Source organism: Mercenaria mercenaria, chromosome 12, assembly GCF_021730395.1.
Source record: "Mercenaria mercenaria strain notata chromosome 12, MADL_Memer_1, whole genome shotgun sequence".
Classification (NCBI taxonomy): Eukaryota; Metazoa; Mollusca; class Bivalvia; order Venerida; family Veneridae; genus Mercenaria; species Mercenaria mercenaria.
The window spans coordinates 32,177,286-32,188,617 of record NC_069372.1 but is presented as its reverse complement, the minus strand read 5'-3'; the positions used below and the strand labels follow the sequence as shown (position 1 = coordinate 32,188,617).

Sequence of the window (11,332 nt, the reverse complement as noted above, 5' to 3'; positions counted from 1 at the left end):
ATCACCGATTTCTCCGTGATTTGAACATGTACAAAGCTGAAATTTTGCACATTTTTTCTTTGTATGTAACTAAATAAATCGTACGATTCAGATTTCCCACAATGCAAATAGGTTATGGTATCGGGACAAATGTGTTTACGGCATGCATTTATCAAATGATAAACTTGTCATTTTATCACAAATTTTAGCATTTCTACTTATGATTGATTCATTTTAAGCTCGTAAGAGCATATACACAGTATCTAGTTATGAAAAGTAATGCTCTTTTCTTCTGTAGTAGTATAATACAATAGTAAATCGGGGTTTTACTTACCTTGTTGACGAAAAATAATCACGTTTTCGGAAAATACCTTATCACTTAATGGGAATATCCGGTGTACGCATCCTCACCGTGATATATAGTATATCAAAACCCGATTTTTTATGGGGATGTGGTTTACAAACTCTGTAAGATTTTGGGTCATGGCAATTTTCCAGTTGTATTTAGTAAAGTTATTAAACGTTTTAATAAAAGAGGTTAGGACTCAACTATTTTGAGACATACCGCATGTTTGGTGTTCTTGGATGCTACGCTTGCCTCTTTGATTGTTTCTGACGGAACTGGTGGAGGATTGTATGACAGGTAGTTCTTAATTAAATCCCACCGGGACTGAGCTATTTTAATTTCTGTCTTCTGGCCTGTTTCGTCGGACCCTTAAGGGATTTTCCCTTGTTGCTCTATCTTCTGCAAAGACATTGAGTACATGCGTTTTAAGTTCATAAGGGTTGCTTTTTATATAAATATACATGAGTGTTTTGTGTTCTACGTAACATGTCTTCTGTTGCCATTGCATATGTAAGGGTTTCTTTGGCGGGGATAACTTATATTTACACTTTCCTGTGACTTCGGAACATGGTGGGTTTTGTGTGTGTATGTGTGGGGGGGGGGGGGGGGGGGGGTGCGGGAGTGGGGTAAGAGTGAGGTTAGGTGCACCATAAACCGGTGGTGGTTTTGCCACTTACCGTTCCATGCCGTTTTGAAAATATAAGTCTTTTTGTAGATAGAAAATGCTTTCTTCGGATGAAAAAAATTTATCCCGTTCGGCGGGCGATATCAGTTCACTTATTAAACTTAGTTGACCCTGCCAAACATTTAGCGTCAGGATGCCTGGTAAGCCTTTGTGGCCACTTGCAAATAGGTCGAAACAAAGTAACTGAAACGTTTTTACACATTGATTGCATTGAAAATTATTGAACTACAACATGTAATTGGTAAAAATCACCAAATTTCAATTAATATTCGAAAGATTAAGAAATGTAATTGAATTGCAATTAATTACAATTACATTTTTAAGCATCCAGGTCTGCCCAGAAGTATGATCACAATGAATAAATCCCTTTTAGAAATTTAAAGCAAAATGCGATTACCAGAAAAACTGCCTTTTTATCATTCGATAGAAGTCAATATTATATGGTTCATAAAAATTACGCAACAATGTTAGAGTCTTCTTATCAGCATAAGAATGTTGTCTCCCTTTGGAACTTCGGAAACATCTAAAAGGGGGTGTCTTTTGTTGCTGTAGGATACATGGAAAGCCCTTGGTAGCATTCATATAAATGATTTCTGCTGGAATTTGTATGTCTATACCTAAGAAATTTTGCACCACATTTAATTCCTGAACTGGGTTTCGGATTAAATTTTCACCGTCTACCACATGTATACTTTCCAAAGGAAAAATATCTAACCAACGTTTTAAATGATAAGCATAAAGACCAATGTTGACTGCAGACCACTTGATGTTAATGGCGCCGTCACGGCGAATAGCCCTGCTTTGGAATGTTACGCTGCTATTATATTCTCCTTTGCTAACAGCTTGAGTGAAATCCGATAGTGCACGTGTTACTGGATTTCTCACCACAAGTATGAGTTTGATAGTTTTAGACATGTTATAGATCCTTTCTGGTACTACCTCTGTGACAAAGTACCTGGGCGTCTTTTCAATTGTTAATTGGTCTACACCTGACCTTGGCATTTTTTGTCTGAAGTAAAATATACTAGAAATTGAATAAATAAATCAAAGTAATTAAAAATAATGCATCAAACGAATATAAGTAACTTTAATTAACAAGATAGCTATATGGAACTTTACAGTAAGTATTATAAGTTAAGTTATATCCAGGCTTATGTTTGTAAAGATTTATTTCCTAAATAGTGGTAATTACAACGTCAGTACAAAAGGAACAACCTCTACCTATCTGCCTGTTAGACATTAACCTGTCCAATCGCCATTTAGACATTAACCTGTCCAATCGCCATTTAGACATTAACCTTCCCGTCGCCATTTAGACTTTAACCTGCCCCGTTGTCATTTGTTTTTGAGAAATATTGATACTCTAGTATTATATCAGATTCTATACTTCAGAGATGCAAAAGGCACGACCAGGAGCGAGCTGCGACTTGGCCAATAGATACCTCAATCCACCAGAAACTGTATGGAGGCATTGAGGATCTTAGGCAAACCACAAGTTTCATCAAGGCTACTGGTCTGAAAGTGTAGATGCGAACGACAAGAAGAAGAAGAAGATATTAGATTCTATTTTAGGTTCTATTGCACGTGAACAGGAACTGAATTCGCTGGAAAATATATTACGTTAACAAAAAAAAAAAATGTCGATAACAACGCGCAAAAACAATGAATTCTCTTCATGGTTATTTTGATGTTCTAATTTCATAGCTTTTAACGCTCAGATCGCCAGGCAACTAATTTGAATAAAAAAAAATAATAACCTGCATGCCGTTAGTGTCAATGCAGTAGTTGTAGACCTATGTGGCTGTAGACCTACGTAGCTAACTTTGTAAGTGCCAAAACAGTTGTTGTAGACCTACGAAACTAACTTTGTTAGTGCCAAGACTATGAGCTGACTATGCTACTGTCAAGACTGTTGCTGTAGACCTATGTAGTTAACTATATTAGTGTCAAGACTGTTGTAGCTGTGCTATTGTCAAGACAGTTGTTGTAGACCTATGAGCTATTTATGCTAGTGTCAAGACTGTTGTTGTAAAACTATGCGTTAACAGTGTTAATGTCAAGACTGTTATTGTAAACCTATGAGCTAATTATGTTTGTGTTAAGACTGTTGTTGTAGACCTATGAGCTAACTATGCTAGTATCAAGACAGTTATTGTAAACCTATGAGCTAACTGTGCTAGTGTCAAGACTGTTGTTGTAAACCTATGACCTAACTGTGTTAGTGCCAAGACTGTTGTTGTAAACCTATGCGTTAACTGTGTTAATGCCAAGACTGTTGTTGTAAACCTATGAGCTAACTATGTTAGTGTTAAGACTGTTGTTGTAAACCTATGCGTTAACTGTGCTAGTGACAAGACTTGTTGTAAACCTATGTAGCTAACTGTGTTAGTGTCAAGACTGTTGTTGTAAACCTATGAGCTAACCGTGTCAGTGTCAAGACTGTTGTTGTAAACCTATGACCTAACTGTGTTAGTGCCAGGACTGTTGTTGTAAACCTATGTAGCTAACTGTGTTAGTGTCAAGACTTTTTGCTGTAGACCTATGAGCTAACTATGTTAGTGTCAAGACAGTTGCTGTAAACCTATGAGCTAACGACTGTTCTTGTAGACCTATGAGCTAACTATGTTAGTGTCAAGACTGTTGTTGTAAACCTATGAGCTAATTATGCTAGTGTCAAAACTGTTATTGTAAACCTATGAGCTAACTGTGTTAGTGTCAAGACTGTTGTTGTTAACCTATGAGCTGACTTTGTTAGTGTCAAGGCAGTTTTTGTAGACCAATGAGCTAACTGTGTTAGTTTCAATGATGTTTTTGTAGACCTATGAGCTAACTGTGTTAGTGTCAATAGCTTTGTTGTAAACCTATGTGCTAACTATGTTAGTGTGAATACTGTTGTTGTAAACCTATGAGCTAACTATGCTAGTGACAAGACTCTTATTGTGGACTTATGAGCTAACTGTGTTAGTGTCAAGATTGTTGTTGTAGACCTATGAGCTAACTTTGTTAGTGTGAAGACTGTTGTTGTAAACCTATGAGCTAACTATGCTAGTGTCAAGACTGTTGTTTTAGACCTACAAGCTAACTGTGCTTGTATCAAGACATTTGTTGTAGACCTATAAGCTAACTGTGTTAGTGTCAAGGCTGTTGTTGTATACCTATGAGCTAACTATGTTAGTGTCAAGTCTGTTGTTGTAAACCTATGAGCTAACTATGTTAGTGTCAAGACTGTTGTTGTAAACCTATGAGCTGACTGTGTTAGTGTCAACACTGTTGTTGTAAACCTATGTAGCTACCTGTGTTGGTGTCAACACTGTTGTTGTAAACCTATGTAGCTACCTGTGTTGGTGTCAACACTGTTGTTGTAAACCTATGAGCTAACTATGCTAGTGTCAAGACTGTTGTTGTAAACCTATGAGCTGACTGTGTTAGTGTCAATACTGTTGTTGTAAACCTATGAGCTGACTGTGTTAGTGTCAACACTGTTGTTGTAAACCTATGAGCTAACTGTGTTAGTGTCAAGGCTGTTGTTGTATACCTATAAGCTAACTATGTTAGTGTCAAGTCTGTTGTTGTAAACCTATGAGCTAACTATGCTAGTGTCAAGACTGTTGTTGTAAACCTATGAGCTGACTGTGTTAGTGTCAACACTGTTGTTGTAAACCTATGTAGCTACCTGTGTTGGTATCAACACTGTTGCTGTAGACCTATGATCGAGCTAACGATCTTAGTTTCAAGGAATTTCTTGTAAACCTATGAGCTAACTATGTCAGTGTCAAGACTGTTGTTGTAGACCTATGCAGCTAACTGTGTTAGTGTCAAGACTGTTGTTGTGGACCTATTGCGTAAATGTGTTAGTGTCAAGACAGTTGTTGTAAACATATGAGCTAGTGTCAAGACAGTTATTGTAAACCTATGAGCTAACTATGTTAGTGTCAGGACAGTTCTTGTAAACCTATGCAGATAACTGTGTTAGTGTCAAGACTGTTGTTGTGGACCTATGAGCTGACTGTGTTAGTGTCAATACTGTTGTTGTGGACCTATGAGCTGACTGTGTTAGTGTCAAGACTGTTGTTGTGGACCTATGAGCTAACTGTGTTAGTGTCAAGACTGTTGTTGTGGACCTATGAGCTAACTGTGTTAGTGTCAAGACTGTTGTTGTGGACCTATGAGCTAACTGTGTTAGTGTCAATACTGTTGTTGTGGACCTATGAGCTAACTGTGTAAGTGTCAATACCGTTCTTGTAGACCTATGAGCTAACTGTGTTAGTGTCAATACCGTTGTTGTAGACCTATGAGCTAAATGTGTTAGTGTCAATACCGTTGTTGAAGACCTATGAGCTAACTGTGTTAGTGTCAAGACTGCTGTTGTGGACCTATGAGCTAACTGTGTTAGTGTTAAGACTGTTGCTATAAACCTATGAGCTAACTGTGTTAGTGTCAATACTGTTGTTGTAGACCTATGAGCTAACTTTGTTAGTGTCAATACTGTTGTTGAAGACCTATGAGCTAACTGTGTTAGTGTCAAGACTGTTGTTGTGGACCTATGAGCTAACTGTGTTAGTGTCAATACTGTTGTTGTTGACCTATGAGCTAGCTGTGTTAGTGTCAATACTGTTGCTATAAACCTATGAGCTAACTGTGTTAGTGTCAAGACTGTTGTTGTAGACCTATGAGCTAACTGTGCTTGTATCAAGATAGTTGTTGAGGACGTATGCAGCTAATTGTATGGTAGTGTCAAGACTGTAGTTGTGGACATATGCGCTGACTATGCTATGCTAGTGTCAAAACTGTTGTTGTAAACCTATGAGCTAACTACGCTAGTGTCAAGACTGTTGTTGTACACCTATGCAGGTAATTATGTTAGTGTCAAGACAGTTGTTGTAGTCCTATGTAGCTAAATCTTCATCTCGTGTGCTATCTCGTGTCCACGAAATTCTTATGTAAACTGCTTAATTTCCTTCCTTCTACTTTTATCACTTGCATTTCCAGAGTTTGATAGTAATTTCGTTGTTTTTAAAATGTTTGCAATCAGTGCTAGATCTCTTCAAAGCATTTCATTTTGAGATTGCAATGCGTTCATAATTATGAAAATATTTTCATGTTCGCATTTTACATTTCCTTACATCGACAATAAGGTACCATTGCCAGTTGGCACCGTCATTTAAACTTTGAAATTTCCTGGTATTCGTGCTGTAGCAGTCTTTTAACTAGATAATTTCCTCCGATAAACTAAAACACTAAATTAACGAGTCTGTCTACATTTTACGAGCTTTCCTTAATTTGGACTGCTTTGAAAACTATGCCACAAAATAGCTAGGTAGCTATCACGATAATATTGTGAACATTCCAAGAAATGTGTGAATTTTTCTAAAAACATTTCAGCAAAACACAATATTTTCTATATATCTTATTTGTTTCCTGAAATTAATTTAGCGCAAATTTTCGCTTTAGTGCTTGAAACTGCCACGGGACACTTGGTAACTATCACGATAATATTCTGAACTGTCCAGAAAAGTTGTGCATTTTCATGAAAACATCATTGCAATAAATTATTGTTTTCAATATATGTTTTCTATTTCCAGGAAACTTTATGCTGTTGAGATAAAGTTTTTAGAAAAGTTCGAAATATCAAGATAATTAGTCCCCTACTGGTTGAAAACCAGTTTCGGGGACTATAGGAATGTGCTTTTCCGTCATTCAGTCCGTCTGTCAATCCACAATTTCGTGTCCGATCCATACCTCTGTCATCCATGAAAGGATTTTAATATTACTTGGCACAAGTGTTCCCCATGATGAGAAGACGTGTCATGCGCAAAATACGGACCCCTAGCTCAAAGGTCATGGTCACAATTGGAGGTCAAAGGTCAACAGGGCTTTTTTTCCTGTCCGGTCCATAACTCTCCCATCCATGAAGGATTTTAATATTACTTGGCTCAAATATACCTCATAATTTGACGATGTGTCATGCACAACTTTCAGAACTAGCTCATAGATCAAGGTCACACTTAGCAGTAAAATGTTAACATGGCATCAACAGGGTCTGCTTCGTGTCCGGTCCATAACTCTGTCATTCATTAAAGGATTAATATCACTTGGCACAAATGTTTCCCATGATAAGACGACATGTCAAGCACAAATCCCGGACCCCTGACTTAAAGGTCAAGGTCACAGTTGGGGGTCAAAAGTCAACAGGGCTTTTTTCCTGTCCGGTCCATAACTCTGGCATCTATGAAGGGATTTTAATATTTCTTGACACAAATGTTCCCCATGATGAGATAGCGTGACAAGCGTAAAACCCGGACCCCTAGCTCAGAGGTCAAGGTCACAATTGGAGGTCAAATGTCAATAGGGTTTTTTCCTGTCCGGTCCAGAGCTCTGTCATCTATCAAGGGATAACAATATTACTTGGCATAAATGTTCCCCATGATGAGACGACGTATCATGTGCAAAACACAGAACCCTAGCTTAAAGGTCAAGGTCACACTTGGAGATCAAAGGTCAATAGGATTTTTTCCTGTCCGGTCTTTGTTATGCAAAAAGGATTTGAATATCAGTTGGCACAAATATTCCCCTGGTTGAGACATGTCATGCGCAAAACCCGGGTCTAAGGTCAAGGTCACACCTAGAGGCCAAAGGTCAGATACAAGAATGACTATGTGCGGAGCATTTCTTCTCCATGCTTGGAGGGATTTTGATTAACTTGGCACAAATGTTCATCACCATAAGACAGATTGTCATGCACAAGAACCCTAGGTCTAAGGTCAAGGTCAGACTTAGAGGTCAAAGGTCAAATTCAAGAATGACTTTGTCCGGAGCATTTCTTCTTCATGCATGGAGGGATTTCGATGTAACTTGGCACAAATGTTCACCACCATGAGGCACCATTGTTTTTAGAATTACGTCCCTTTGTTTTACTATAAATATATTATATTATAACTTTTTTTTATAACTGGCCGTATGGAAAAATCAGTATGCATGTTACATCCAATTTTAAGGTGTATTTTGATATATCTCTATCTGGTAAAGAGTTTCTTGTGGACTTAATTATATAGAATATTTTTTTCTTTTTATGCCGACGCCATAAAATGGGGGAGGGGGCATATAGTGTTACCCCGATTTACATTCGGAACCTTTTCACGCGTTTCGGGCTTTATCGTATGGGACTTTTTGAACCGCCCAAATACGGAAAAAATATAGTTTTTTTTGTACGCACGTGCGTCCAATAAGATAATATATTGTACGGTCACGTGTTGCAAATGAACGTTCACGATTGGATAGATAAAATAGATATAGAATAACAAGCTATAATGTCCAGTGAGTATACTATCTTGTCAGAGTGACGTACTGTTTTGTTTAACGACCATCCTATTTGCTCAAAGTAACATTACATCATGTCCAGTGAGTATACTATCTTGTCAGAGTGACGCAGATAGTATTTTCTTTGAAAAAATAAGATGGTCGTTTAACAAAATAGTACTTCACTTTGACAAGATAGTATGTTGACTGGACACAATAGCATTTTACTTTGAGCAAATAGGACGGTCGTTAAACAAAACAGTACGTCACTCTGACAAGATAGTGTATACACTGGACAAGATAGTATGTTACTTTGAGCAAAATAGGATGGTCGTTAAACAAAACAGTGCGTCACTCTGACAAGAAAGTATACTCACTGGATATATAATGTTACTTTGAGCAAATAGGACGGTCGTTAAACAAAACAGTACGTCACTCTGACAAGATAGTATACTCACTGGACATGATATAATGTTACTTTGAGCAAATAGGATGGTCGTTAAACAAAACAGTGCGTCACTCTGACAAGATAGTATACTCACTGGACATGATATAATGTTACTTTGAGCAAATAGGATGGTCGTTAAACAAAATAGTACGTCACTCTGACAAGATTGTATACACACTGGACATGATAGCACATACTGTAAAGCACCAATATACGGGACTCTTATCCCAATGTTAGTTTTTTGTTTTTATATATTTCAATATCTTAATTGCAAACTTATTGCCGAAAACGCCTTTGATTTTTTATAGAGTAGTAGAGTAGATCTAATAGAAAATCATTCTAAAAAGGAATAGCAGATATTGTACACAAAAGGCCGTCTACTTTATAATAGTGTCCGGTGCTTGAAAATGCAGTACAGCGTATATGATATCCAGCGATATAAAGACTGTTCCTTTACACACTAATGCGATTGGACAGAAATTTGCGGCAAAATCTAATATTGACACAAGTGATTAATGTACGCTTAATATTAACAAACCGTAGATATCCACCATCAGAGAGAAAATTTGTTATTCAGACGATAATATAAAATATGTTTAATGTAAATCGTTATAATTAGTGTTTAGTCAGACAGAAAACGTATAGTAGATTCTATTTCAAAGCTCATTAAATGACAATGTTTTCACTGCTAACATACTTTAATCAACAGGTCCAGTCAGTTTGTGATCGGTAATAATCGGGTGTTTTTCAATGAATGCATTTCGATTGATTCTTTCTGCTTTAATTATATGCAAATAATGCGCAGATATTCGGGTAGATCTCATCAATACACATTTCAGGAGCGGATCCAAGATTTGGTTGGGAGAAGGCGATGACCTTCTAGACGTCCCTTGGAAATACTGTTCGCAAATATTCTCCAAATGGCTCAAACTGACGTTTATTTGACAAACATTAGGCCTAAATATTTGACACAATGTCATTTTTTAAATGTGTTAACTTAAAAATCAATTTGATCCAAAGGCTAGTTTTTAAATTCAACTGTCGTCCCGTCCGTCCGCTTAAGCAGTTATAAATACTTTTTGCGAGCAAGCCGAAGATTTTATATGTTGAATGACGGATGTTTCAACTTTAAGCTTTAAAACGGCATTCCCGCTAGGTTTTAAAGAGGCACGCGCCGGATGCGCACCTCTTCTGCTTCGCCCTTGAAATGGAAATTGTTTTGGAAAGCTTAGACACTAAATTCTCTACGAGACAAGGCGGTAAAGGTAGATGAATTAGATAGATTCACATGTCCCCATCCGCCGTGGCTTCAAACCCCACTTGGGACTTGCATGTACCTCGGCTGTTCTGCCCAGGTGCATGTGTGTGTCTGAGTGCTCGTAGCGGCACCGTTGGGCTTTACGCCTAATATCAAAAGCTGGAGAAAATCTACATTTTGCATATCATAACAGGTGGAAAAAATTCTTTCAAAAAGAAAGTTATTGGTCGGTCGGGTAGGTCCTAATTTATTGAAATGAAACAAACAGAAACTTGTTACCTGTACCACTCGAGGCCCATGTGATAATATCTGTCAAAGAAATGCGGTTCCGGTCCTGCTGCTTTAATGTTTGGATGAAGTCTAAGGTACTCGAGCAATGCACGTGTGCCACATTTTTTCACGCCGATAATGATTGCATTTGGCAACTTTCGAGTTATAGAAGAAATATTAAAATTGCTCGTACCGTCCAAAGCTTTACTGTTTTTATTTTTCAGCACCCGCGAGTGCCCCATTCGTAAGTCCAGATATTCAACATTACCTAAAGATGCATCTGTTTCTTCTCGAAGTAAAGTTTCGTTTTCAAATCTTGTCCATTCTGAAAGTTCTGTTTTAAAATCATTTGCCAAATAAGTTAGAAATAAACAAATAATCAAAAATACAAGAACCGCATTACGGAGAAATAAATTTCTTTGTTTTTTAGCTCTACCTTTCATATCTCCACTTCGCATTCAAATGCGCTTTGAAACTATAACAAATGGTATACACTCTCACGTAAAAGTTGTTAACATTGAGAAGCTTTCAAACGAAGGAAATACCACCCTTAAGATTTCCTTTTACACAACAAACATCGCGTTTCAAGTTCAATTTCAAAGGAAAATATCAGTCATCTGAGAAACTCGTCATCCTTTTCGGAAAAAGAATCGATTATAGAGCATGTCACGAAGATCAATTTTCTTTTATCTGAATTATGGTACAAGCGTATTATTTCAACCTAACATCACTCTATTTTATACAATAAAAGACTCCTTCGTTTAAGACAATGTTCCGGGCTATTTTACATATTACTCAGTTAAGTTCCACAATACTTCTATTGGAAATTGCTTCAGTTTGTCAAAGAGCTCGTTAGGAAAGCCGTAATGGCTTTCAATGATTTCCAATAAATGTTGACAGTCAGGTGTTTTGGGAAGCACGCTAGGCAATCAGTATCTGTTGCAACTACATAATACAGACAAATTCCTGATATAATAGCAGAAACGACATCCCAGTACGCAAATAAGCTAGCTAACATAAAGGTCCCAGATTACTCGCATTTACCAACAT

General features: G+C 37.4%; 1 protein-coding gene across 1 annotated transcript; it reads right to left on the bottom strand.

Annotated features, from left to right (window-relative positions):
* Positions 1-1,228: 1,228 nt before the first annotated feature.
* LOC123535067 (heparan sulfate glucosamine 3-O-sulfotransferase 2-like) lies at positions 1,229-11,064 on the bottom strand. The gene is made up of 2 exons (XM_045317598.2): positions 10,292-11,064; positions 1,229-2,019 (listed from the first exon to the last, which is right to left on the bottom strand). The coding sequence occupies exons 1-2, from the start codon at positions 10,738-10,740 to the stop codon at positions 1,404-1,406; spliced, it is 1,065 nt and encodes a 354-aa protein (XP_045173533.2). The 5' UTR covers positions 10,741-11,064; the 3' UTR covers positions 1,229-1,403.
* Positions 11,065-11,332: the final 268 nt, after the last annotated feature.